The sequence below is a fragment of the Vidua macroura genome, chromosome 2, assembly GCF_024509145.1.
Source record: "Vidua macroura isolate BioBank_ID:100142 chromosome 2, ASM2450914v1, whole genome shotgun sequence".
Taxonomy (NCBI): Eukaryota; Metazoa; Chordata; class Aves; order Passeriformes; family Viduidae; genus Vidua; species Vidua macroura.
Window position 1 is genome coordinate 28,436,292 of NC_071572.1, and position 27,890 is coordinate 28,464,181.

General features: G+C 37.5%; 1 protein-coding gene across 1 annotated transcript in view; it reads left to right on the plus strand.

Moving 5' to 3' along the window:
• The first annotated feature begins 666 nt into the window (after positions 1–666).
• TGFBRAP1 (transforming growth factor beta receptor associated protein 1) overlaps positions 667–27,890 on the plus strand; it is a 36,526-nt gene continuing 9,302 nt past the window's right edge. Inside the window, exons 1-9 of the mRNA XM_053970576.1 lie at positions 667–686; positions 3,401–4,102; positions 10,943–11,137; positions 12,080–12,234; positions 17,845–17,927; positions 23,510–23,851; positions 25,213–25,270; positions 26,511–26,654; positions 27,629–27,775. Coding sequence (XP_053826551.1) covers positions 3,418–4,102; positions 10,943–11,137; positions 12,080–12,234; positions 17,845–17,927; positions 23,510–23,851; positions 25,213–25,270; positions 26,511–26,654; positions 27,629–27,775 — 1,809 coding nt within the window. The 5' untranslated portion in view covers positions 667–686; positions 3,401–3,417. The remainder of the gene's footprint in view (positions 687–3,400; positions 4,103–10,942; positions 11,138–12,079; positions 12,235–17,844; positions 17,928–23,509; positions 23,852–25,212; positions 25,271–26,510; positions 26,655–27,628; positions 27,776–27,890) is intronic.

A 27,890-nucleotide genomic window follows, 5' to 3' on the forward strand; every position in this document is an offset into this window, starting at 1 on the left:
GTTTTATATATAAAAATATATATTTATATATATTATTGATATATATCATATACTAGATTATTATATATAATAATTATTATATTATTGTGTATATTATATTATTATATTACTATAATATATAAAATATATTAAAATAATAGTAATAAATCTCCTATAACATATGAGACATATAATATATAAAATACTATATACAAAGAGCATTATTGTAAGTCTCATAATAGATATGAGACTTATACTATTACTATTATTAAGTCAAATTTCAGTGAGGTCACTTTCTGGGAACCTGAAAAAAGTATCTCCCATGTATATATATGTGTATATGTGGATTCTCTTAAATGAATGAATGAATAAAAAATATTAAAATATTAAAAGAAAAATATTAATATTATATATATAAAATATATATATATATATCTTCTCTCGGCTGCAGAGCTGTGGAGCTCCGAGGCGCACGGGGGTGTTTTCCCGGCCGGTGCAGGCGGGCTTTCCCGCACGTGACCGGACGCGGCCTCCCGCCGCTGCCCGGGCCCGGTGACGCGACCGGGGGCGGGGCCGGAGCCGCACCGGAAGCGGCGCGTCCCCCCCGCCCGCCGGCGGATCCCAGCGCGCCCCGAGGCGGCTCCGGCCGCCGCCACCGCACCGCGAGGCCTCGGAGCGGCGGGCCCGGCTCCGGTGTGCGCTGGCAGGTGCTGTGGGAGGGCGGCGGGAGAAGCTCCGTGTCCGGGCGGAGGCGGGCGCACCGGGGCCGGCCGGTGGCGGGCCTGGCTAGGCGCGGTGTGTGTGAGGGGACGGGCAGCGCATCTCTGGCCTGCCGGGGGCTCCGCGGCTCGGGAGAGTTGTAGCCATGGGTTGATTAGAGCCCGCACAGGGTGTAGGAGTGCGCGCAGGTGAGGGAGCGGTGCGGAGGCGAGGGAGGTAGGGTGTTGCTCTCCAAGGCAGGGAGAGCACAATGTAATGCAAGATTATTGCTTAACTGGAGCGGGGGAGAGCTGCTTCCCACTTCTTGCAGGAAATGAGTGCGTGCGGGGTTATTATTGCGCTTAAAAATCAGTGTCTACTAGACTAATAATTTTCTTGAATATTGCTTTATTTTTCTTTGACAGGAAAACATCCCCATTATCTTGTTTTCCGGGCTTCTTACATCTAAATGCAGTCTAAAAAATACTGTCTATAACTTTGGGGTGGCCTCTTGCACTTCAAAGGAGCAGCATGTTCTGTAGGACCCGTTCCTTTACAGTGCTCACAGCCCCTAAGGTTTCATAGATGAGAACAAGATAAATGCTAAAAAAGAAGTTATGTCCAGGTCATGCATGTTGGCATTGTTTGTTCCTAAAAACTCTTTCTCACATCTAGAACAAGCATTTTCATTTATTTGTTACCAGACTTATGTTGCACTATGGATTTTTTTGTTCTTTCTGTTCAGGAGTCATGTATCTGTTAAGATTTCTTTCATACTTTTAATTTTCATCAACTTTGATTTAGGAAATTCTTTTGGACTTTTTAACACATCTTGGTCAGGAGCAAAATTCTGTGTTTCCGTCAGTGGCAGATATTAACGTTTTTACTTTGGGCTTTAGGAACATTAACTAACTCCTTAGCAACTTCAGGTATGAAAGCTACTTGACCTCTGCGGGCAGTAGTTTATCACTTCAGGCTACAAACAAGCTCTTAAGAACTGTTGGAGTTGTTTTGGCAGTCAACCTTTGGACAGCCTTCTCTAACTTAAAATGCTGTGTTTCTTTTGATCATGTTGGAGGATAAGGTGGCTGTGTTGCCAGACTTGCATTATCATTTTATCCCCTGGTATTTCTCTAGTGCTTCCTGGGTTTGTTTGGTTGTTTGGTTTTGGTTTTTTTTTTTTTTTTTTTTTGGTTGAAGGTCATAACACTAATTTACACTCCAGGTGAGGAAGGAACTTGAAATTGTCATGGAAGCCCAAACTAAAATCTTTTTAACTTCTGATAAAAACCCAAAGAAATGAATGAACTCTGAAGTATTTGGCATTAACACTTACTATTGTATCTTGGTAATATGGTTTGCTTCTAGCCATAATCATAGTTTTATATAATCTTTTTTCATGATTACCTGCAAGTTGTGTACCATATCTTTTCTAACTCAGTTATAGACATTTTTGACCATGGTTTTTAGTGTTCTCTTGTAAAAACAAAGCGTATTGTTAGATGTAGTAATTAGAAACTGAATTTGTTTTGACTGTGTTTAGTTTCAGTTTTGTTTACAGGAGCATTTTGTTGATGTTGGTTTCTGTGTTGGTCCACAGAGATTTCATTTGATGTTTTGTACCACCACTGTACATGTGGAGTAGAAGTAATTGTGTATGTTTGAGATGTTTAGTGTTGTGCCTGTGTTGGCTAAGTGACCATTACAGACCAGTCATAACAAATTAAAAGGTGATTAAACAAGGTCAGCAGTTTCTCATTTGCTCTTCTTTGGAGTGTTGGGCACAGTTGTCTGCTGGTTTCTTATAAAAATTACACAAGTCTGGATTATATAAAATTGCATGGACTAATTTTAAAACAGCTTCATAAATTGCATCTGTCCCTTGACTGTGCTTGATTGGAGAAGGGTAGGTATAGTTTGTAGAACAAGTATTGGAAGTGCTGGTTAGCACTTCAAGACGGACCTTTGGAATTATTGTGGTAGTTGAAAACAGAAACACTCTGAATTTCTGTGATACTGCATCTTGGGCTTAATGAGTGCTTTGTGGGCCATGCGTATTAAAAAAAAAAAAAAAGAAGCTATAGACCCAAACCAACAACTTTTATTAAGAGTCGGATGATACCTTGTGTAAGTTATTATTTAACTGGCTTGGAAACTATGTATTTCTGATTGCTGGAGGCTAAGGAATGTAAAATATGTGTTAATGGAATATACCTGAGGTATTTTGTGAAAGGACTGTGTATTAATAGGCCTACAGTGGAGTGCAAAGCAACATGACATGTTAACTAGTAGCACTAAATACCTTGCAGCCTCTCAGGAAATCTAAGACCTGAAACTTGTCTGTTTTCATGTACAGGTGATAGAAACCTGTGCATGACAGGTTTATAAGTAACTAGGTACTGGCAATAACCTCTTGTAGTGCCAGTGTCTGAGAGAGCTAATAACGTGCTTGTTACTTGTGGAGAAAGCATCACTTAAGAATAGCTAGATGCTGTTGTGAATCTGTTTCAGAATAGGTTAGAAGTGGAAGCATACAATTTTATTAATTTCTGTGGTTATTAATGTGCTTCCTCTGGTTTGTGAAGTTGGGTTGGAAATAGAGTATAGACTATTAAAAAATGCAGCAGTTAAGTTTTTGTATCAGTGGATGTTAAATTGCTATCTCTGATATTCGATTCTATGTGCAGAAGTAAATATTAGCGTTTTTTTTCTCTTTTATTAGATCACCCAGAAGACACAATGAGCGTTAAAGCTTTCAAGCTTGTTTCTGCTGTTGAGCGGGAGATGTTAATGGGAGACAAAAATTACATTAACATCGAGTGCATTGAGTGTTGTGGGAAGAACCTCTATATTGGAACCAATGACTGCTTTATCTATCACTTCCTGTTGGATGAAAAGGTATCGACAGCTGGAAAAATAACTTTTGCTGCCACCAAACAACTACACAAATACCTGGGTTTGAAGAAGCCTGTGAGCGAGTTGAAAGCAGCCTCTGCCCTCACGAGACTGCTTGTGCTTTGTGACAACACGATAACACTAGTGAACATGATGAACTTGGAACCTGTCCCCACTGGTGCTAGGATCAAAGGAGCTGTGACATTCACACTGAATGAAAACCCTGTGAGTGGGGATCCTTTCTGCGTTGAAGTTTGCATTATCTCGGTCAAGCGTCGGACCATTCAAATGTTCATGGTGTTTGAAGACAGAGTCCAGATAGTGAAGGAAGTGTTTACTCCAGAACAACCCTGTGCTGTGGCTGTAGATGGTTACTACTTATGCCTTGCCCTTACTACACAGTATATAATTTTGAATTACAATACTGGCATCTCCCAGGACCTATTTCCTTATTGCAGTGATGAGAAACGGCCAATTGTGAAAAGAATAGGCAGACAAGAGTTTCTGTTGGCTGGCCCTGGAGGCCTAGGTGAGACTAAGGATTTTAATTTTTTGCAATTTTTATAGCTTCTCTTTATTTCTCTGAATTTCTGAAGTAAAGACTTACAAATGAAGTGTTATCTATAATAATGATGATTTCCTTCACAGGTCTATATTGAAATGCTGAGGAAAAAAAGGGGGATGGTGAATTTTTGATACTTAGTAGTATAGAGTTATAATAGTAATATTATAACTATACAATAGTTATAATTTTTTTTTTAATGCAGAAGATTTTGTGATTATTTTTATTCTAATAATGTGGTTTATTTTCATCAAAACTTCATTGCATTTTATCTTGCAGCCCATAGCAAAAAAAAATTGTTGGGTACCAAGTGAAATTTCAGAGATTGATAGACAGTCTCTAGTGACTAGAGGGACTGGGTTTGTGGATGTTGCTACAAAATTGTTCCATTAGTGTAGATGAATTATTTTTTTCCTCAGTTGCTATTCAGAGGAGCTCATATGAAATCCATTTAATAGATTTTAAGAGATTCACAAGAAGGTATGTTGTACTACAGTATTAGTAAGAAATTGTAGTGGAAGTAAGTTTCATCCTACTTTCTATAATAGTAAATGCTGTCCTAACTGTAGGTGTTGTCAGATACTACCCAGTTTTTGTGCTCTCATTTGCTTAATATTTTTAGTAGTATTTTTAAGCTTTGTGTTACAGAAAATGATAGTTTAACTATTGCAAAACCAAAGTTAAATCATGTGAAATCAAGCTCTTGTCTAAGAGATGACTGTAAGGACTACTGTAATCTATCTAAATGGACAATATGCTGTGAGGTCACTAATCTTGAGCTTTTTTTGGAAAAGCTGTAATATCTCAGAGCTGACAGGCCACAGGCAGAACATTTTCATGCTGTTTGCCATATGACTCTCCTTTCAGGAGAAACTGTTTATGTATTTTCCCTGAAACATTAGGAATAACATGGCACGAAGTTCACAGCTATTTAGGTTCTTAATTCGGTTTTGGTTTTTTAATATAAATTCCAAAGAAATTAAGTGTGCAATATAAATTCCAAAAAAAATCAGGTGCTTATATTGAAGTTTTGCTTTGTGACTAGAATGCACATCAACTCACCAGCTTTTCTCTAAAGAAGTAGACTCTCAGTAGAATTTGAGTTTACGTGAGCTAAAGATGTTCCAAGATGAACTTGGGTTTTTTTTTTTTTTTTCAGATACAAGGCTTTTCTAAGTCATTTTGGCTGCCCACTTCCTATTAAAGCTCTTAGTTCTTTTAAATATGGACATGTGTTTTTGGACATTAACTGTTTTACTAGTGCTAGGGAAGTTAAAATTTGTCAATTAGCTGATTTTCTGAAAAGATTCCATCCTTACTTTAATTTTAAAAAATTTTTTTAGGTGTGTCAAACCGTTCAAGATGCCGTTCAAGTAATTTCTCTTTCCTTTTTTTTTTTTTTAAGAATATAATTTCAAAACCATAATTTTATTTAGTTAGGAATCAGAACTTTATTTAGTCTGACTTTTGCTTTTGTCTGGTGTACTGTAAGAGATATACATGAAGAGAAGGTTACTTATGAAGTCCGATAGCCTTGTGTAAGTAGAATGTCAGGTATGGGAGATCTTAAGCAAGTGTACTTGTGCTACTGTAAGCATGCTATAAACCACTCTTTTCCTCCTGATACAGGCAAAGTCTTTCTTTTTCTGCCTCAGAGACCTTTTAGAGAATCTGCTATCAACTATATACTTTTTCCTTGCTTAATTAATCTTTTTTTATCTCTTGTTCTCTGATATTTTGACTAAGTATTATCCATCTTGCTGTTCCTCCTTGGTAGAATTCCTAGTGTCTTTAACAGTTGTCTCTTTGAAGTTATGAAGATGGTTGGGCACATTTATAGTAGATAAGTGTTGTGTATCTTGATATCTCAGGTGGGCCTCTGCTGTGGAATGCATGAACTTGAAAAGGCTTGATGTAAATCTTCAGTTTTAATTTTATTTTCTTTCATATGTCTCATTGATCAGGGCATACTGGTTTGGCACTTGGTAGAGCATCTATGCTAAGTTCAACCTCTTTTACAGAGGTGGAGATATTCTGCATTAATTTGACTTTAGAGTGTTTGAAGTGACATTTATTTGTATTTATTTTCTTTTGAGTTAAGACTGGAATTCAGATTGGCAAAAAACAAGTGCTTAAAATGATAATCAGTGTAAAACATCTCTGAATTTATTGTGTATGTAACCTTTTTCTTTATCTGTACATTGGATTTTAAACTGATTGTCAGAATTGTTCATAGCAGATCCTTAGCCATTTGGTACTTTGTGTTTACTTGCAGTTAGTATTTAGCTCTTTCTTTCAAAAGCAGGAGGAACTTCATTTTTGGTGCTCTTCATTCTGTCCACTAATTAGTTAATTTAAAATTGAAAATCAGTCCTTTCTGATACATATGAAACTGCTTACCAAAATTCAATTTTTTAGTTTGTGAAGCTCTTGTTGCATGTTTTTAATCAGATTTCCTGCTGTACAGAGGCTTTTAGTGTTTCAAATTACAGCAGACGCTACTTGGTATTGGCATAGGATATGCTTCCCTGCACCGGCTGGAACAACTGCCCCAAAAGGTCTGAGGTGTTCTCAGGCTGAGCTCCCAATGGAGGGTGCAGCTCCTCACACCTTGAGCTGAACAGAGTGCCTCCTGCCTCTTGCTGAGACTGGACCAAGGAAAAATATTGTTCTTGCTTGTATGTGTGCTCAGTTGAGGATTTCTGTTGCCAAGTAAATGAGATGCAGTGGGAGGTCAACAGAGTACATGGCACCAGAGATGGCAAAAAGGAAATTGAGTCTTCTCCAGGACCCAGGCATGAGGCTTCAACCTCCAGCTGTACAGAGGGGAAGGACAGGCTGGGTCTCTGCTGTTCTGTGATGGCTGACGCTGGAAACTCATGACTTCTCCTAATGGGAAGAATTCTCCTCTGCTTGCTGACATCTATATAATATGCTCAGTGCTTACAGTAGCAGATGAAAAGCAGGAAGTTATGTCCAACAAATTATCCGAGCCTGCACAATGCAGTAGCACCAGGAGGAATTAGCAAATAATAGTAGTGGGAAACTCCCTCATATTGGAGATGGGGCTTTTCTCATCAATCCTGCTGGTAAGGAAACATCTTGAGGAGGAGTACCTGGGTTGTGCAGATCGCCAGTGGATTGTACAGGCTGTGGTGATTGCTTTTGTCTTTTAGGACTATGGATCCCTATTTAAGGAAGAGATGGGATCCACCAGATCAAGTGAGGCAAAAGTGTTTTTGCCATCTTGACTGAGCAACATGGCGAGTTGGATTTAGATTAGGCGTGGTGGTAGGCTGTATTGGGAAAAAAATCAGTGCGAGGTGGTGTGGTGAGAGATTTCATAAGCAGCAAACAGAGCTGAAGAAGTTCTGCTTCAGGCATATGCAGAGAAAGAAGTCTTTACAGAACATTGTAGTAGTGGAAGTTCTCTCGCGTTTTCTGGGAAATCAGCACAGCTGTGTTTTAACAGACGAGATGGGGGTTACTCTTTACATGGGACCAGTAGAACGATGTGGTGGGGTGCCTTGGAACAAAGGAGGAGGCAGATCAGAATTTATGGATTTAGGTTAGAGAGTAAACTAACATGGGTGAGCAAACTTATTGTGGTGAGTGCCTGAAACAGACCACATCATCAGGAAAAAGATGAAGGTAAGACCCTCTTTAGGTAACCTGAAGAAATCTATGTTTGCAGGCCCTGGTTTTTAGGGTACTCCAGTACCTTCTAAATGGGCAGCACAGCAGCAGACAAGGAGGCCAGGAGTTTTCCAGAGTCCACTGATAGTGACTGAGGAGATGATGAAGGGGTGTGCTCTGTTGAATGTCATTGTGTTATCAGCATTGTTCTACTCAACCCAAAAGACCAGCTGCTAAGAAGAAAATTAACTCTGTCCAAAACCAGGGCAGAGGCCAATGTCCATCTGGCATTGACTCTGCTGAACACCATGAAGGGCAGCAAAAAGAGCTTCTACAAGCATATCAGCAGCACAGGAAGGCTAGTGGAAGCCCACTGTTAAATGAGGTGGAGGACCTGATACTAAAGGGCATGGAAAAGACTGAGGTTCTTAATGCCTTCTTTATGTCAGTCTACTGGTATGACCTTCTTTCAGGAATCATGAACCCTTAGGAACGGTGGGAAAATCTGCCCTCAGCAGAGAAGGATGAGGTTATGGAACATTTAAATAAACTGGACAGACAAATCCTTGGGACCTGATTGGATGTTCTCATGAATGCTTGAGGGTGATGGTCAATGTCATTGTGAGGCCAATTTATTGTCTTTGAAAGATTGTGATGATCAGAGAATGTTCCTCAGAACTGGAAGAAAACAAAGGTTTTCACTCCTGCCTTACGTGGTCAAGAGAAAGGAGCCAGGGAAGTACAGCTGGCCCTACCCTGATCCCTCAGGAAGGTGATCTGAGAAAATCCTGGAAGCTGTTTCCAAATATACAAAGGGCAAGAATGTGATTTGAAGTAATCCATGTGGATTTAAAAAGGGGAAATTGCCTGACCAGACTGTCTTCTGTGATTAGAAGCTAGCTTGGCGGATGAGGGGAGAGCTGTGATCCTGTGAAGTTCAGTGGGGCTTTGACGCTCTCTGCCATGACATCCTTTGTAGACAAACGGATGAAGAATGAGCTGCAGAAACAGCTGAGGAGGATTGAAAGCCTGGCTGAAAGATTGGTAGTCAGCAGTGCAGAGCACAGCTGGGGACCAGTCACTAGTATTGTCCCCTAGGGGGCCAATGCGAGGTCAAAACTAACCTAATTTTAACAACATGGTAGGGAAGGGCACACCTTCAGCAAGTTTGCAGATGATACAAAATATTTCTGTATCTTTTGGTGCTGAAAACAGTGTAGCTTTGTTTCAGGTAACTCTTGTAATCCATGGGTAGCCTATGCAATTTTTAATATGGAATTGATTGCTGGCCTCATCTCAGGTTTCATCAGATGCATTCGTGTACTATAAAAAGGCTGTGGCTCCTGGTTGTAGTTATGTTTATTGTTAGGTGAGAGCTGGATGAAGACAGAAAATGCATCATTCTGCTACAGAAGCTCTATCTATTGAAGGCAGAGGGATGTAGAGAGATGTTGACTGGAATGCATACCTTTTCACTTCCATAAAGGATTTTTGTAAATTACCTAAAAAAGAGATTTTTAATTTTAAAAAAAAAAGTTTATAATTATTTGTGTTAGAACATCACAGAAATAGAAAAGCCTAATAATTAGTCTTTGAAATATAATAAGCCCTAAGTTTACCACTGGTTAGCATGTATTTAGTACAGGTTTTCTCCCATGTTTTGAAGTGGGATTACATAATGGAATAACAACTGAAAGCCTTTGAAACTGGACAGTGCATTTTGCCTGACATAAAATTTTACTGCTCAGTCATAAGAATATCAAGATCTATAAAGTAAATTAGGAATTATATATTAAACTTAGAAATTTACTGTAAGGTGGTTGTGGTTGAAGAGCTGATCACTGTAGTAAAAAAAGAACCCTTAGTCAAGGGGAAAGGGCTGATCATTTGAATTCTCTGTAAGGGATTCAGAAGCTTGGTCTCTACACTGTAGTTCTGTAAAAGTCTACAATCTTCTGTTTTGTTTTCTCTGTTTTCCTTTTTTTTTTTTTTTTTTCATTCCAAGAAGGTCCTTGTACCCAGCTCACCTTGCCTCATTATCCTCTGTTTGGAAGAGATTTTGTAAATTAAATAACATAATCTTTTAATCTCTTCTGTTCTTTAGAGCTCAGACTTATTCTGCCAGCTGTCAAGTGGCTCACTCCTGCCAAAGATCAATTTTCATGGGCTTGTCTTTTTAATGGCATGAGAATTCTTGGTTTAAGGGGTATGAATTCATATTTAGAACAGAAGTTTACACTGTGCTGGTAAATATTTATGGAGCTAGGCCTCAAAATTGCGACTGAAATTTCTCTTCAATTAATGTCTCAGAATTGAGAAATATCTATAGAAATAGAACTAGTGGCATGTGATCCTAAAGCAATTTAAAAATCTATTAAGCTAGAAGAAGAATGGAGGACAGAATAGACATGAGGAAAGGTAATGACAAAAAAACACCCTGCATATTAACTGAAGCTTTAATCTGGTTATTTGGAAGACAGCATAAGAGTTATCACTGTATTAATAGAAAGTCTTTCTCTGTGCTGCTTTATACATAGCCTCTGCATTTTTTTCAAATGATTGGAAATGCAGATGCTTCACAGGAAGTGACTCACCCCAAGGAGCTGGGCCCTTGTTCTCTGAAAAGGCTGGCTGTAGCAAAAGTGGAAAAGTGTAAGTAAACAATTGTGTCCACTGAAAGGCTCTTTAGACATTGGACACTACAAAGACATTGCACGCTACAAGAACAAGCATCTGCATTGCCAGATAGGTCAGGTGGTGCAGGTCTTCAGCTCCTACTAAGACAAGATTGTTTGAAAGCTGGGTCTCAACAAGTGTTACTGTTCTGGAATGAATTCAAACTACATGGCACAATTTCTTTAAGAAAGCTCTTAAACTTACTAAACTTGAATAATTCTTGCTAGTTTGTTTCAGTAGTCATCTCTTCTCAGTTTTTGGCATTGTCTGTTCCCGTGCTGAAGGAGAATGAAAAAAAAAAAATGAACTGAATTAACCAACATATCTATCAGGTCCAGGAAGGTGTGATGTGTTGTCATCATGCTGCCTTGATACTGCACCTGCTCTGAGACTTTCCACTGCTGTACCTTGGTACCCTGCTTTGTGTTGGGAAGACAACAGTCTTTGATTCTTCAACTAGCACGAGCCTCAGGCTTTGTTTTTCCCTTTTTCTAGGCATGTTTGCTACTGTAGATGGGATTTCACAGCGCGCCCCAGTACACTGGTCAGAGAACGTGATTGGGGCAGCTTTGTGCTTTCCTTACGTGGTTGCTCTTGATGATGAGTTCATTACGGTGCACAGCATGTTGGACCAGCAGCAAAAGCAAACTCTGCCTTTTAAAGAAGGCCACATTCTGCAGGACTTTGAAGGTATTAAGAAGGACACTTTGTTGCATCAGTAATTCTGGAACAACAACTGAAGTCCTTTGGGTTTGTTTTTTAAACAAAGTATCTAACAAGTATGTTGACTGTTGAAACTTTTGTTGCAAGTGCTTTCCTCATTTGATTCCTTGCAGTCTTCAGTAATTCAAGTCCTCACTTCTTACAAAATGTATGCTCTTTAAATGTAATTGTCAAGTTAATTGTTGGATAGGAGTCTATGGAGTTAGAGCTTTTTCTTGTAACTTGATGATTTCTTTCAAAGGAGCAATGTTAATTTAATTTAATCCATCAGTAATTGTCCATTGACTATCCTGACAAAATTCTTATATATTAGAAGGAATACAAAATAAAAATATTTTTTAAAATATCTGTGTAAGAGGTTTAAAATTGGGTCTTTCACACAGAATTGTTAACCAAAAAAATACAAGAATTTATGTTGATCTGTTCTTCAGTTGAGAACTCTTAAGTGTGGAATATACTATGCTACTACTTTTTTTTTCCAGAAAAGCTACAGACTCTAGCACTGTGAATTGTATAATTCTTGCTAGATTTGAAGTAAGGCTTAAAGTTTTCTAATATAAGCCCAAGGAAATACCTTTTAGTTAAAAGCCTGCTCTCTGGAATCTGGACAATAATTTCAGTGGCCTTGCCAGCTTAGTTCATCGTGAGTGGGTCTAGCCCATTTCTCTTACTTTGAGTGGAAAAAAATCTGCTGTAACTGAATAAATTTATCATCATCTCTGTATTTCTGAGGTGGAATTAATAGGTAAACTGTACTGTCAAGTGAATGTGGTAGCAGCAAAGGTCACTTTTGAGACTTTAACCCTATTTAAGTTCTTGTATCTTAAATTGTGTATTTTCAAGTTTAGTTCTGAAATGGCTTTTTTCTGTCGAGGCTGTTAATTGAATGTATCTGTTTGTCCTGTCCAGGAAAGGTGATTGTTGCTACCAACAAGGGTGTGTATATCTTGGTGCCACTACCTTTGGAAAAACAGATTCAAGATCTTCTAGCTAGCCACAGAGTGGAAGAAGCCCTTGTTCTAGCAAAAGGAGCTCGAAGGAATATTCCAAAAGAGAAATTTCAGGTTTGTCCTTCCTTTAATTTTCATGAAAACGTAAATTTCACAGTGGGGTCATGTAGTCCATTGATCAAGTGATTGGAGAATGTGGGAGAGGAATTTGCATTGCAGAGTTGTAATACCTTTTATGATTTCAACCTGAGGAAATAGGTATTTTGCTAAATTGTTTTGTTCTTGCAGAAGCTGTGACATTGGAAGGGTTGAATGCTGTTGTTCTTCTGGGGTTTTGTTGAATTTTTTCAATTTGTAGCTTTAGAGAATTGAAAACAAAGCAAAACCAGAAACCTAGTGGCAGAAAATCCAATGAATGCTTCTTTGGTACTAGATTCAGTTATTATTTGCTGTTGCTGTTTAAAAATGTATACTTTATTTCAAATTAGAATTTTGAAATTTTACTTTTTCTATCAAAGATTCTCACCGTATCCTAACCTCCACAGGTAGCACTTAACTTCAGAGTTAAGTGATGGGAAATCTTAAGCAAATGCATCTTACTTCCAGGCTCTTACAAGTAGTGCTTGTACTGCTGTGTAACTCAGATTTTAAGGTTTTTGTGTGGTGATGTGTCTTACAAACTCTTTGATTATAGTGTTGATTAAAGATTTGTACTCATTCCCTTCTACCCCTGATTTATATTGCCATACATATTCTACTGTATTTGCTCTTTTTTAGAGACTTGAAAAAAGCAGCATGACATCTCTGTTCATGAAGTAGGTGAATGAATATTTGACTTAGTTTCTTTCCTATTGTAAAAGCAAAACTTGATCTGTAACCTGCAGAAAATTTGTGGTTTTCCTTTTTTTAATATACTTTGGAGCATTTTGTTGCCATTAAAACAGTTGTGTTACTTTTGGTTTGTTTAAAAAGGTGTACATGACTCTGGAAGTTACAGGATTGCAATGGTTCAAAATTATTCTGACGGTCAGGATTTTTTTTTTTTCCAAATTTCAAGAAGCTTCTAATTCATTTTCATTTCAGTTTTGGTCAAGGCCTGAAAGGCAATCATTAAATGAAACTTGTATCAGCTTTATTTTGATCCTTAACTCCTCTCTTAAATGAGCAGCTGGGAGACTGCTGGAACTAAAAAGCTTGTTGAGAAAAGCGTTCCCATCCTTTTGTGAAGGTCCAACTACCTGAAAGTATTTGAAGCTGAAAAGTATTTAGGCAAATACAGAGTTCAATTTCCAGCATGTTTTGCTGTGCATCTTCACTTCCTACTTTTCCCTTCCAATCTGTTTAAATAAGCAAACAAAAATCTTGCTGTGAGGGCAGGATGCATGATCTAATCAATGTCTTCTATGTATCATGACCTATAATTTTCCAATTATTTCTTTTCAGTTCATGTAGATTTAGTGTGGTACATGACTTTCTGTGTTTTGCCACAGGATGAACTACACTCCATTATCTAAAATACATGATGTAGAATCTCATTCCTCCTCAGTTTTCTTGCATTAAGATTTTTTCAGCCTTCAAAATATGTTACTTTCTTTTTATAAATATCTTAAGTGTGCAGGGTTGGTCTTCCTGAAATTAGTTTCCTAGAATATTGGAAGTTCTTTCTAAGTTAGTGTGCTTTTTAGGCTGTTCAGTTACTTTAACTCAATGCTTCAGCTGAAAACATAGTACTTGTAAGCAAAATAGCTGTTCTACTTCTGGGGTGTATTTGCAAACTGATATTAACCAATTATGAAATTCTTGAATTGATGGAGTTTCCCACTGACTCCTACTAAATTACTCAGCTTGGCTTAGTTGTTGAGACATTACTCCAGTTTTTCAGAGCTTGTTTGTAGCTGGAAATGTAACATGTTGAGTTTGCTTTTGAAGGGGACTCTGGTACCTGGTGTTGTCATTACAGATTTGTTACACACACATCAGTCTTTCTTTGCTGTAGTCTTGTGTAATATAAGTCTGATGGACCTCAACCAAATTGCACACCTTGCTTATGTTTCTGCAACATTTCTTTGACGTACTTTAAGTGATCACACAGTCACTCATTTCTAACTCCCTTCTGAGAGCTATGCTCAGATAATACATATCTATTAGAAAATTGGTATTTTCTAATAGGTATTTTCTGGTATCTGTTTGCAAGCATTACTGAATCCTGAGCAGCTCATGCTTCCAAGGCCTTATTTTGCCATTTTGTACAAGCAGTAGGATGGAGTGCATATGGTTGGCATTAAGGTACTTGTTCCAGCCACTATAATCTATCCATACATGATAGTGATCATTATTGTGTGGTTCATGAAGTACAGTGTTCCCTTTGTCACATATCCCTTTAGTTCTGCAGTTTGCAATGGCTGATGCCACCTTATGGGTCACTTGAGCTCAGGGTGCTGCAGGGCAGATTTGAGGACTTGGGTTTTTTTTTCCCCTACAGTTCAGTACTTTGTCACTGCATGCGTACATGGGGGCATGCTCTCCCTCTGTATAACAGCATAAATACATGTATGTATATATGCTGGTAATGCAGAATGATGGTGGAATAGCAGCAATGAAGTACTGTACTCTCAGAATGATTTGTACAGTCAATATTTAATTATTGAAAAGTAGCAGGTCATGCCTTAGAAGCTGTAACCTGTTACTTAACTTGTGGTCCCTGCAGACTGCAAATTTAGCTCTGCCATAACAGATGAACATTTCTTTGGTTTTGAGCGTCAGGAATTCCTGCTAGGTAAAAAACACTAAGCAAAATTGCTCCAAGGAGATGGCTCTGCTGGATATAATTTTTGATAGAATACAGAGGCCTTTCTACCATGCTACCATGAAATGACTGAATACTACTTATTAATTTTTCAGGACAGCTGACGTTTGCAGAAATCATGGTTGATGGTAGTGAAGACCTTGGTTAGATTGACACACATCTTGCATAGGTATCTTTTTTTTTTTTTCTTCCTAATTCTTTTTAGTTTCAAAAATTATTAACTGCACCCAAATCTGACCAAAAGACAAAGTGGCTTTCTAGAAAAATTCCTTTGGACAAGGTAATTGTTAATTCTGACCATTTTAGAAAGGACTTTTTTTTAGCAGTTGAGAGAATTAAGACTTCACTACAGCAATCACAGCTTCAGCAGTCATCTTGCTTTTTCCTATTGCTTTTTCAGATGTGAATTAATACAAAACTTATGTCATGTTTTTGTAGCTACTGTTTTCTTATGTGAATTCAGTCAACAGTGCAGAATTTGCCTAAAGAATTGCAAGTCCCGTGGTGGTTCTTCAGAAATTATAAAGGACTAAACAATGTATTGCATTTTGACTGGGTGTAGCTTAGTACCTTTTTAAAAGAAGACTGTTCGAGATCTGACAAACAGATCTGGAAGAACTGAAGGTTTTTTTTCTGTCATAGAAAGAATTTAACTGTGTGTGTTTGACATGCAGGTCTAGCCCATTCTTAAAAATCTGTAAGAAAGGGAATATTGGATTTTCCATAATATGCTCTGTTTTCCTCTGTAATCTTTACCCTAGGACATCTTAATATTTAGTGTTTATATTGTCAGCTAAAAATCTACCTGAGTACTGCCTATCTCATCATAGCCTCTTAAAAAAGTTCAGAAAGTGTCTGTCTGTAGATATTCTACAGTTTTTTGTTGCATGTCTTTAAGGGAGAATTGAAGATATGACAACATTTAAATGAAAGTGAATTCCACTTTATCAGTTCAAATTTAAAACTGGTTCCTTCAGCCTATAGTTACACTATCAATAAACTCTTTTCCTCTTTTTGTTAAAAAGATGCTGTACAGATTAAGCTCTGCAATTGAAGCAGTGCTTTCAGTGAAATTAAGTCCAACTTTATTACAAAATCATAATTGACTAAATATGTAAATTTTAGTGATCACTCTATTACAAAAATTGAAAACGGGCTTTGTGGGGGGAAAAACACCAGTCTATCTTCTTTTGATACTAGTCAGTGGGGTGAGAAGTATTTCCCTGGAAAGTCAGGCTGGATTTTAATGCTTTTCTGCTGCCATGAGATGCAAATATTTGCAGAATTTTATCCTTCAGCAGTGTCATTAGGAAGGTGACCAGGTAGGTATTCATTGGTTCACAGATTACTGTGTATTGGTGAAATAACACTGTCAGAATTCCAAAATATTCTGGATATTTTCTGAGTCAATCTCCTAAAGAAGTTTTACTTTGCAACTCTAATTAAATTCTCTTTTAGCTTTAGTTAACTCTATTTTTAATCATTACATTGAATGTAAAGCATTAGTTAACATAAAGATGTCATGAAGTATTGTTTGTTTAATTTTATATTGTTATATTTGTCTGAAAAACTATGCCTGATAACATTGCTCTGTTTCCCCTTTTTCCCTATACACTGGGAAGGCAAGAAAAGGCCCACAACCTTACAAAGCATTTTAGGGACTTGCTAACAGCAGAGATTAAGTATTTCCATTAGACAAGCCATATGTAAACTATGCACAGACTAAATGGACTGAAGGCAAGTTTTTCTGTTGGTAAATCCATAACCTTTAATCAAGGTGAAAAATCATCAGTCAGAGTATCAGTCTGCTGTACTTGAGGCCTCTTCAGCAATTCCTTCCTGGAATACATTGCTATTGTATTGCAGTTTCTCTGGGAATTTTTTATTGAAAATGTTTTTTTAAGTCTGATATTAGTAACAGCCTTCATGTACAATGTGAAACATTAGAAAGCTGTGTATTCATGAGAAGTTGAAGGGAAAAACTGAGGACATGAGAAAGTAGCTGGGTGTATTTGCCAAAATACCAATGTTGTCACAAATGGGAATGTTCTGCAGAGCACAGTTTAGGTTCCTTGCTTTTTAGTCTTCTCTTTGCTGTTGGAAATATTCTGAGCACAAGGATTTCATTTAATCTTGGTAATTGGTAGTTGGTTGACCATTCAGATTTAATAACTACCTATCATTTAAAGTAGTTTTTGTGTTCTCTTTCTACTGAGCTTCATTTAAGCATTTTTTGTCTCTGTGTGACCTTAACAGTAAAGTTTGATAACAAATAACCTTCCATATTATGGTTTTCTTGGTCTTTAACTATATTTTTATGGTACACTGCATAATGTACTGCATATTAGATAGGTTGAGTTGTTTTGGAAGAATTTTTTATTTAAAAAAAAATCAAAATAGCAAAACTGGCAGAAAGTCAAAAATATGGCCATCAGCTGAGGATGACACTATGACAATTGCCAGCAGTTTTGCCCCAGAGAGATGAGACAGGAAGGAAGTGGCTGTGTGTGGTCAAGTGGGGACCATCTTTATTTTTTGTGCTTACTGAATTGTGGGGAACTTCAAAGATAACCATTGGCTTTTATGTTTGCAAATAACTCAAAAAACTTGAAGCAAGTCAGTGTGATATCAGACAAGTCATTATTTGAACAAGAAAACTTAAACTTGCTGTTTGTTGACTTTGCTTTAATAAGTACTCATGAGCAGTGCTGTTTTCACACACATTTGTGTAAGAAATGAGTCTGGGCAGCAGATTCAATATATGTAGAGGATCAAGGTTTATTTTGCTTTTGACTTGTCAGGTGTGACTGAAGATCATTTGTTTGCTGTTATTGGCAGGTAGCTATTGCAGTAGTAACTAGCACTACATAAATATAAATATAATAAACCTTTTTTCCCCCCCTCCTTCTTTTTTATAGGTAATGTACAAACGAATCCTGCAGCAAGCAGGTTTTATACAGTTTGCACAGCTTCAGTTCCTTGAAGCAAAAGAGCTCTTCAGGTAATTGTGTGACAAGAAATTTAATAATTTACCTTCTTTAAATAAGGAGTTAGTGTTTTTGGTTTGAAAAACTTAGTTGCTTGAATGTTTTTTGATGTAGATGTGAGTTCACTGTATTAAAACGGTTTTGTTTGGTTTAAGAACAGAGTGACATTGAAACACCTTTTTAGCTGAAGAGTTAATGCAGCTGATTTTTTTTTTTTGGGGGGGGGGATGCTAACACATAATAGCATTACGAATTTGAGTGTTGTGTGTATGGAGATTTTTTTACTTTATGCCCATGAAGGTCAAGGTTTTATCACTGAGTCTGTGCTGTGATTTACAGCATGAACATTCCTTTGTTCTTTTTTTTTTAATACTTTTAACAAAAGGTATAAGTTAAACATTAGTTACAATTTAAATATTACTGACAAAATTGCACTATTTTTTGTGAGGATGTTGATACTGAATTTGCTTTAACACTTGTTCTGTTAGACCTTTTCCAGAAGATAGTTTTGTTCTTGAAGTCTGTACTAACCTTGCCAATTTAGCCATTTCAGCAGTCACTTGTTTGTAAATTGACCTTGATATTCCACTTTCATTCAGAAAATGCTGCTTGTTATCTTTATTCTACCTGATAATTTCATTTCTGCTAGCCATGCCTCATTCTGTCATGCAGCACTGTCTTGTAGTTAGTGGAATGCATGCTGACCACATAAAATAACTCTCCTTGTTATCTGCTGAAATTCACTTTAAATCAGTTTAGAGTCTATGGAATAGGATTAAGGTTAGACAATTTTCAGTACACCATAAGCATATTTAGAGTGTAGGAAAAAAGTTGTCCTTGGATTTATGGAAATGCCTTGAGAAAAGTAAAGCTTTGAGGAATGTTGCTGTTAGTGAGGGACTTTGCCATTTTGCTTCCTGCTCACCAGTATAGTGAGAGACACTGGGCTTGGATGAACAGTGTACACTGAGAGAAGATGAGGGAATGACAGAAAAGGCCTGAACAGCATCTAGAGACAATTTGTTCTGGCCACAACCACTTCCTCTGTCACCTGGTAATTGTGGTCATTAGTGAACAACTTGCAGTCTTTCTCCACCCTTGTAATCTTTCAGACACTTGTGTATCTGACCCCTGGGTTGTGTATCTGAAGCAGAAGTACAAGTGGTGCATAGTTAAGACTATTTTAGGAGCAGTGAAAAGAGGGAAATGTATCCTGTGAGGGGTTCTACCACCTTGTGGAAGGAGCCAGGATTGCTTATGCATCCTCAATCCAACTATCAGTCCATCTTGACAAATAAGCTTTAATGAATAGAACTGTGGGAGCTCCTCTATAGAAACAAACATGCTTCATGAGAAAATGTGCTGTCCAGCCACAAATTTTGCAGCTCAGGCAGCATCCCAGGGTGTGCCCTTCCTCTAAAAGCTGCAACTCTAAAGCAGAACAACAGTTCAGTTTTGCTGATTAATGAATTAATGATGTCTGCTCAGGGAAGAAAGCCAGAATAAGTTTCTGTGCTTTTCTTCTGTCCAGCAATACATGAGCTAAACAGATTATTTTGGTGACTCTGAAAAAAACTTGTTATGGTAATTAGGTTCCTTGATTATCAGCCCTGGTGGGCACAGTGAGTTACAGTAACAGCTGTGTGTGCCCCGATACAGTCTCAATCAGTCTTGTTCATTTTAAACTCACTGATGCTCACAGGCAAAATGGGAAAGATAGTGGCAGTCTATGAAAACATTTCCTCCCATCCTAATGTGTTGCTCTGCAAATGTTTCAAACTTGTCTTAGAAATCACTTCAATCTTAATGTCAAAGGGAGACTTGGTATCTATCTGAGGAAAGAGGGATTTAAGCAGTGAAACCGGGTAGCAGCAGTACCTCAGAGATCTTGGTATAATATGTGGGCCTTCTTCTGGCTAAATATGAAGTGAGATTGTCTCACTACTTGGAAAATATCTGACAGTTACAGCGTAGCAGGGGGAATTATATTGCATTAAAGGTCTTCATTTTCTTGCATTATTACCCTTCTTGGGATAACCTTGTCAATAAACAGTTATATCTTATGCTAAATTCATAATTCTTAAAGAGTGGAACTTTTAAGAGGAATAATTTGCCAAGTTCCTCCTGGTTAATGCTGTTGCTTCTGAATACTGAAGAAGGTTGATAAAAAGGAAGACTGTAGTAGCTTTATTGAAACTCAAATAGTTCATAAGGAGGGTAATTTTCTTGAGCTAGATACATTAGCCTTTAAACTGAGTGAGAAGTAACAGCAGGGCTTCTTTGGTCTGACAAATTCTGTTATAAGCAATAAGAGAATTGTGATTGTGTTACATAGTTGTGATTTATAGTTATGCTATTTCTCATTGCTATCATTAGGGTTAACAAACAGTGCTTTTTAGGAGGTCATTTGCTGGATTTTCCATGCCTTACTGAGATGTTTGGCAGCTGTCATAGGGAAACCAGTTCTCTTCTGTGTTTACTGGTTAGATATTATTTGCCTTCTGACCCACTGGATACTGGAACTTTTCTAAATTTTGCTGGTTTTAACAAATAAAAGTGTTAACTCTTTGCACAGTATTTCTCATCTTGGAAAGCCTATACAGAGAATTAGGTATAAGTCTCTTCTACACTGAAAAGGTTAAAAAAATTGCTGGTACTTGTACCTGGAGAAATAAAAAATAGGAATGATGTAGGTTTTGCATCTTAAATGTGATTCAAGAATATAAGCTTCCAATACAGCTAGTGGGATTTAGGCAAAACAGTAAACACTGTAGGCTTCTTTGGCATCTCTGGTACCTGTAGATACAAGGGTCTGAATTTAGATGTAAGTTTCCTTAAAACTTGTAGATTCTGCCTGTTGCATTGTTTATATATTTGAAGCCCAAAGAGAATTAATGCAGAATTACTCAAAGGGAAGTTGCCTCACAACACTGATGTCTCAAGAGTTTGTTTTCTACTGTGTGCTAAGTTCCTATCTGTATTTTGCTGAGCTTGAGATGCTTGAAACTGAAGGCCCAGATGTGTTTTTTCAAAAGAAATGAGATCCTTTGTAGCTGCTCTAAAAGAGTTTTGTCCAGATGTGATGGAAAGATCCACTAGACATCCACAAATCCAAGGAGCCATAAGCCCTGAGCTGAATGTTAGCCATTTGTGTAGGTGGGGTCATTGTTTAGTATTTGGTATTTTTCTGAAGAAGCTCGTGGATGATGTAGTTCTTTTAAGGAGGCTGCTTGACTGCTGCTTACCACTGCTGTGGGGAGAACAAAACTGTTCAGCTGAGCTTGAGTCATACCTGCTGAGAGAACCACAGGGGATTCACAGCCCAGGCTCTGGGCTAGCCAAAGTTTGAAGTGGATTTTCCTTTTGGAAACAGATCATCATTGAGGCCAGAATCTGTGAAGTCAGAGGTAAGGTAGCTGACTACTTCCTTATCTAGGAAAACTTGAGTGGTAAGATGAAAGGACTCAGAAGCTACTGTAGAAGTTGAAAAATGTTTTGAAACTTATTAAAATTGGCATATTAAATATAGCATTTTTTAACATAATCTATTTCAATGGTCACAGTCTCCAACTCAAGCTTAGGGCCATCTCCAAATACTTAGCAGCATAGGTAGCAAGGGAATTGATGTTTATATTTTAATTTCTCCTGATTTATTAAGACTCATTTTTTTCTGCACAAATTTTGAGCAGCCTGTGGATATTATTCAAATTGTGGGTTGGCTTTTGTTCTAAAACAAATTAGGGAAGATTCATTTGGATTGGAGGGGAAAAAATCTCCAAATAGGATTAATTTTCTAGTGTAATGCATCTCATATAATATATTTAATCTCAGGACTTGAAATTTCAGAGTAGTTGCAGTAGCTAAAACTGCAGTTAGGTTACTGTGATAAGTTCATACTGAAAACTCAAATATTCTTGGAACCATCAGGTCATGCAACTGACAAAACTTGCTACTTCTGGGTTATTCTGCCTCTTATCATAATGTAGATCTAAGAATTTCAAAGCCCAAAAGAAGGATTAAAAGAAATTTCAACTGCAGAAATCTGTGAAGTAGACCTGAATGCTTTACCCTCTATTAGAGGTGGGTCTTTCTAGTGTGGAGGTGGGTTTTAGGCAGTAGGAGTTCTCTATACAAATTGGGAAAACCTGCTGTTCAAACCTCTCTTCAAGGGAAGGCATCCCAATTTTTTATGTTGTGGTTCTCTGTTGTCTGTGTTGCTACTCCTGTGCTTTGCAGTCACTAGGTTCTAGAAGAGAGGATGCTGCTTTTAAAATTGCTGCTGCTTCTTTCCCCCAAAATTTCCTTCTTCTGGTATAGATTTTTGCAGCCAAGGGACTGTATTAACTTGAAAGCCACATTCTAAATGGGGATTGTTGTGGTGATGGCTCCTACTAGTTCATATTTCCTGGATGGTTTTGGAATGGTGTCTCTGGCAAGAAGTGAACAATGCAGGGCATGCCTGTAGTGAAGGGATGAGCCTGTTTATGATGATCTTTCACAATTTATTGCCTGTAGAAATCTGCTGCTTTTCTAATTCTGTTTTATCATTTGTTTCTTTTTGGAATTCATTCCAATCAAAGTTGTGAAGAGAAAGTCTTTGAGTTGGCTGATCACCAGGTAGATAAGAATTATTTTTAAAAAGTTCTATTTGCAACAAAATAACAAAACAGGGCTTCTTTTAGAGAACTATCAAGTTCATTTTGATTTTTTTTTCAGCAACAGTATTTCCTGCACTTCAGTAATGTTAATTTTTAAATGTGAATTCTGAATAAAAACTTTGACAGTGAAGTAAAATACTATAAAATGTCCTGATGTTTTGCTGTTCTTCTCAAGCAAGGCCTGGAAAGAAGGTTCACTCTAGCTGTGAAAATTAGGGACTGTTTGCTATGTGTGAAAAAAAAAATTCTTCTGTCACATGCATTCTTTAAAAGCTTGAGGAATTTCAATCTAGGCTGAAAGAAAAATGTTTTTTATGGCATATATATGTTACAACTTGCTGCTGAATAAGAGTATAGGGTGTCCTTCACACCTGAAGTGGAAAAGCCACTCCAGAGGAGCCTCCATAGAAGTACACCTAAGACCTCTGCCTGTACAACTGACTTACTGGCTAAATGGATGCATAATCAGTATCCGTGGTTTGCTTACAGAACCTCTGTAAGAAGAGAACCAAGTGAGGAATCTGGTGCTTTTCAGGCTTGGGGAAAGTGTTTTCATCATGCATACGCATGTTCTGAAAGCTTTAGTTTTGTACAGGAAGTTGCAGTTTTCCCTGGAATTACACTGACACAGTCTTTGTGTCTTTTTTTTTTTTTTTTTTTTTTTTTTTTGCTACCATCAGTCTAGGTCAGTCCTAGGACTGCTATAGGACTGTGGAAGCTCAAAAGCAAAAGGCTGGCCAGTCTATGAATTCTCAGAGCTTTCAATGTCTAGAGGAGGAAGAAGAATGATAAATAAAGATGTAGCAAAAAATATTCCAGAATGTTAGTGTTACATGTTAGTGTCCTGACTCTAAGCATATGTGAGCACACTTTTTTTTTGTGCCTATGTATACTTTTTCTTTCTTTTTGCTTCATCTAGTTTGACACTGTAATTGCAGAAGCGGCCAGCTTGATGTCCGGGAGCTGATCTCTCTGTACCCCTTCCTGTTGCCTACTTCCTCTTCATTTATCCGGTCCCATCCTCCTCTGCATGAGTACGCGGACCTGAACCAGCTGACCCAAGGGGACCAGGAGAAGATGACAAAATGCAAACGATTCCTCATGAGTTACTTGAATGAAGTCCGCAGCACTGAGGTTGCAAATGGCTACAAGGAGGATATCGACACAGCTTTACTCAAACTGTATGCAGAGGCAAATCATGAAAGCCTGCTGGATCTCCTAGTTTCAGAGAACTTCTGTCTTTTAACAGATAGTGCTGCCTGGCTGGAAAAACACAAAAAGTAAGTGGGTTATTTTATTATTGCACCTTCTAGACCAAAGGGAAAGTTGCCTTAGATGCTGTTATTGAACAATGTGTTCAAGTACTTGTAGTTCCTGTGCTTACACTTGTCCAAAAGGCAACTCAGTCTGAATTAACATTGTTAGTATTTAAAAATGTTGGTGAAAAGCTATTACTTGACGGTCTAAAGTAAAGGAAATTCATTCTCTTATCCTGGTAAATGCAGAATTCTACATGAAAGTTTCTGTATCCAACACAAAAAGAAAGAACTGGTACAAGTTTGGGAGAAGAAAGTTAAATGTTTGCCCTTGAGATAATGGGAGAGTGGAATGGCAGCAGTAGTTGTACACAGACAGAATGAAAAGATGCTTTAAAGCATGCAGTGCCTTAGGTGAAAGCTATTAACCAGTTAGTGGCTTTAAAATTGCAGTTACTTGGTCAGGGAAAGAGCTCCCACTTCTGCATTGCAAGCTTTCTATATTCTGCTGATTGACCAAGAAGAGGTTCCTTAAGATGACTGCAAATGACTTCAAACCAGAAATGCCAGCAGGCAGAGAATTAATCATTAAGCAGGAAACATTAGATAGTAAATGTGTAAAATATAAACTCCAGCCTTAGGCAGTATGTCTATTTTTGTTTCCATTTCTTTGGCTTTGAACTGTCTGGTGCAGTAGTAGCAACTATAGTGGTGAGGAAGACTCTAATCATGATTATATTTGGGGTGATTTAATTTATTTCAGGTGTTTTGTTAAAACCTTTTGGTAAGTGTGGTTTGCATGGCATACTTTTGCAAGTGTGAATGGAATGAATGTTAAAACATTGTTCCATGAGGACAGCCATTACAGAACTGGGCTGTATTTTTCTTAGAGTACACAAAAACCACTCTGAAGTTGCATTGTGCAAAGCTCTTCTTTGCCCGACCTGACTCCATGCCATAGTAAAGAAAAAAGTTTCTGATAGTAAAACAGAGTTTTAAATAAACACATAATAAAATATGATTTAATGACAGCTGATGAGCTATTGGAGGATAGTTCTTGGAGGTGTGTGTAATGTCTGTACATGAAATTGACAAATTGACAGAACAGCATAGGAAACACCTCTAATTGGGCACATACTTGGTGTAAGTTGGATCTGGTAACCACAAACTGTCTTGAGGACAGGAGTGATGGAGACACTTTTTCAGGGCAGAACTTCTCTCCTTTGATTCATAAAAACTGCCTAGAGAGACTTGTTGAAGTATAGACATGACCATGTACATGTCATTGTAAGCTGTTCTTTGTTGTACTCTGTGCTAATCAGTCCATAATGAAATTAGTGGGAAAGTTCTATCAATTTTAATATTATCTTCTCTTCTCTTTACAGGTATTTTGCACTTGGTCTCCTGTATCACTACAATGGTCAGGATGCTGCAGCACTTCAGGTTAGCTTTTAGTGTCACCTGAATAAAGCTTTTAGTGTCACCTGAAAACCATTCCAAAATACCATTTTAGCTCTGAGAGAAAAATCTGAGATCTTAATTTATCTGTTTGAAAAGTTGTGATACGTGTGTGTACGTATGTGTGTGTTTATAAGAAACTTGAAACTTATGCTGACTTCCTTGAATAAATTAATATGCTAGATGTGAAAAGTCTGAGGAGCTTATTGAAGTTGACAGCTATTTAGATTCTTGTATGATCTTTTTAAAGCAAAACTGTACATACCAGAACATATGTTTATACTCCTAAAAGATGGACAAAAATGCTAAAATATTCAAGAAATCACTTTAAAAGATATTTATGACACTCAAGGAACATGCCCTGTGCTGATTGATATGTATACACACAGCAAAACAGAATTGTATTCTCATGGCAGACACTGACAGCAACTGAGAGTTATTTGCTTTCCCGGTGATGAAGAGTGAACACATTCTGCAAGATGTGTGGGTTTCAGATGGATTAGTAATCCCTTTGGGGTTTACTAATCTCATGTCAGTAATACTAGGAGTGGCCTGGACACTGCAGACTAAATATCCAGTATCTTAAGTTTGCCTTAACTGTGCAGCTTTTTGAGCACATTATCATGTCAGTTATATAAATAGTAATGGCCTGAGAAGAAAACAAGTAAGGGCAACAAAAACACATTTGTCATGTGCAAGAAATCTTGGAAGAATTTTGATGCTGCAAAAAACAAGGTTTATTGTTAAACTGGTCTGCTAGGTGTAGCACATTTTCATTCCAATTATAATGTATATAAAAATAATATGTGGTACTTGTAGTTCTTCACTCAAAATGAAAGAAAAGCAGGAAAACAGTTTTTCTTCTAATTTGCTTGTATAATTTGCTTTTAATCTTGCACACACAGAACACATGAGAAGTATACCATGCATTGGAGAAAAGGACTTTTGATAAAAGCTTTCTTTGTGATTAGTGTACCTCCTTTAGTCACTCTCAGAATAAGAGCCCACATGATATGGGGTCTGAACTGGGTGAATATGGCAGATGCAAGAGAAGGGTGTGGTGGCAAAAGTGAGTGACCAGCAACGTTCCTTGCAATTGCTGTTCTTGTCAACGCCTTGTAATTCCACACACCTTGGACTAAGTCTTTTAGTAGCTGAGATAAATTTTGAGCTGGAAGAGCTAGTACATGTTTTAAGCACTTTAATCTGTGTGTTTTTGTTGCAGTTATGGGTGAAAATAGTTGATGGAGACATTCAAGATTCTACACGTTCAGACCTCTATGACTACATAGTAGACTTCCTTACATTCTGCTCAGACCAAGAGCTGGTGTGGAAGTACTCTGAATGGATTTTACAGAAAAATGAAGAGGTTTGTGGCTGATACGCTTTCAACAGAATATCAATATTTCCCTGCACTGGTGTTTGGGTTTTCCTTAATGTTGGTTTTTCTTGATAGCTGATTGGACCTTTTGCAGAATATTTAATGCCAGTTAAATAATGATCAGCAGAAGAAAATTTGGAGGTTTCTCAATTTATCCAAGTCCCTCTATTAGCAAGTGCTAGTGATAATTGCTTCTTTTTATTCTGAAAACTAAGTTTAGGGCATGAAAAATACGGCATGTCTTCTGTTTTCTTCATATTGAGTAAGATAATTTTCAAATCTTAAAATAAATAAATAAATCACATGGCAGGTTAGCTGTTGCTGCTGCTTCTTATTTTAAAGAGGATGGGTGGTATCTGTGTATATCAGGACATGGCATAAATAGCCTCTATTCAAGACAAAATTTCATTGCTGGAAAAATTAACTTAATCTGCCAAAATAAAAAAAAAAAAACAAATTCTGCGATATTTGATGCTGATCAGACAGTCTGTGCTGTAGGAACTTGTCACTGCCTGATTTATATTAATTTAAGCATAGCTATTTTGTGTAGTGGGAGATTTCTAAGCTTTTGGTTTGGTAATTACAGAAGTCTCTTGCTCTGTCTATATCATCACATGTGAAAAGGCTTAAAACATTCTGGTCTCTAATATGAGCTTTCCTGCTGCAAAGGCTGAAGTCTCTTGTTCTATTGTGCAAATCCATTCAATATTTCTTGTGGAAGTTGTGCCCAAGCCAAGGCTTATAGGCTGGACAATGTATACACTACAAATTGAGGTAGTGCAGATAGGAGTGAGTGAGATCAAGATAAGCACAGTGTAGTGTAATCCTGTGGTGTTGAGCAGGGTTTTGTGTTTATTTTCCTGAATAATGTATTAACAATAGTGCTATTCCTTATTAGTTTTAAATATTTATTTAATAACATAGGTGCCATTGAGTTCCTAAATGCAATAAACTCTTTCTAGGTTGGTGTACAGATTTTCACTAAAAGGCCTTTGGAAGAACAGGAGAAAAACAACATTAATCCAGATGATATCATCAGTTGCCTTAACAAATATCCTAAAGCACGTGTTAAATATCTAGAACATCTAGTACTGGAAAGAAAAATACAGGTGAGTTCTGTGAGAATGCTAAAAGTAGGTATAGGATTCAGAATGCAGATTATGATCAACAGGACTGAAAATAGGCAATGTCTGGAAGGCATAGGCATAATGCGAAGTCTTTCAA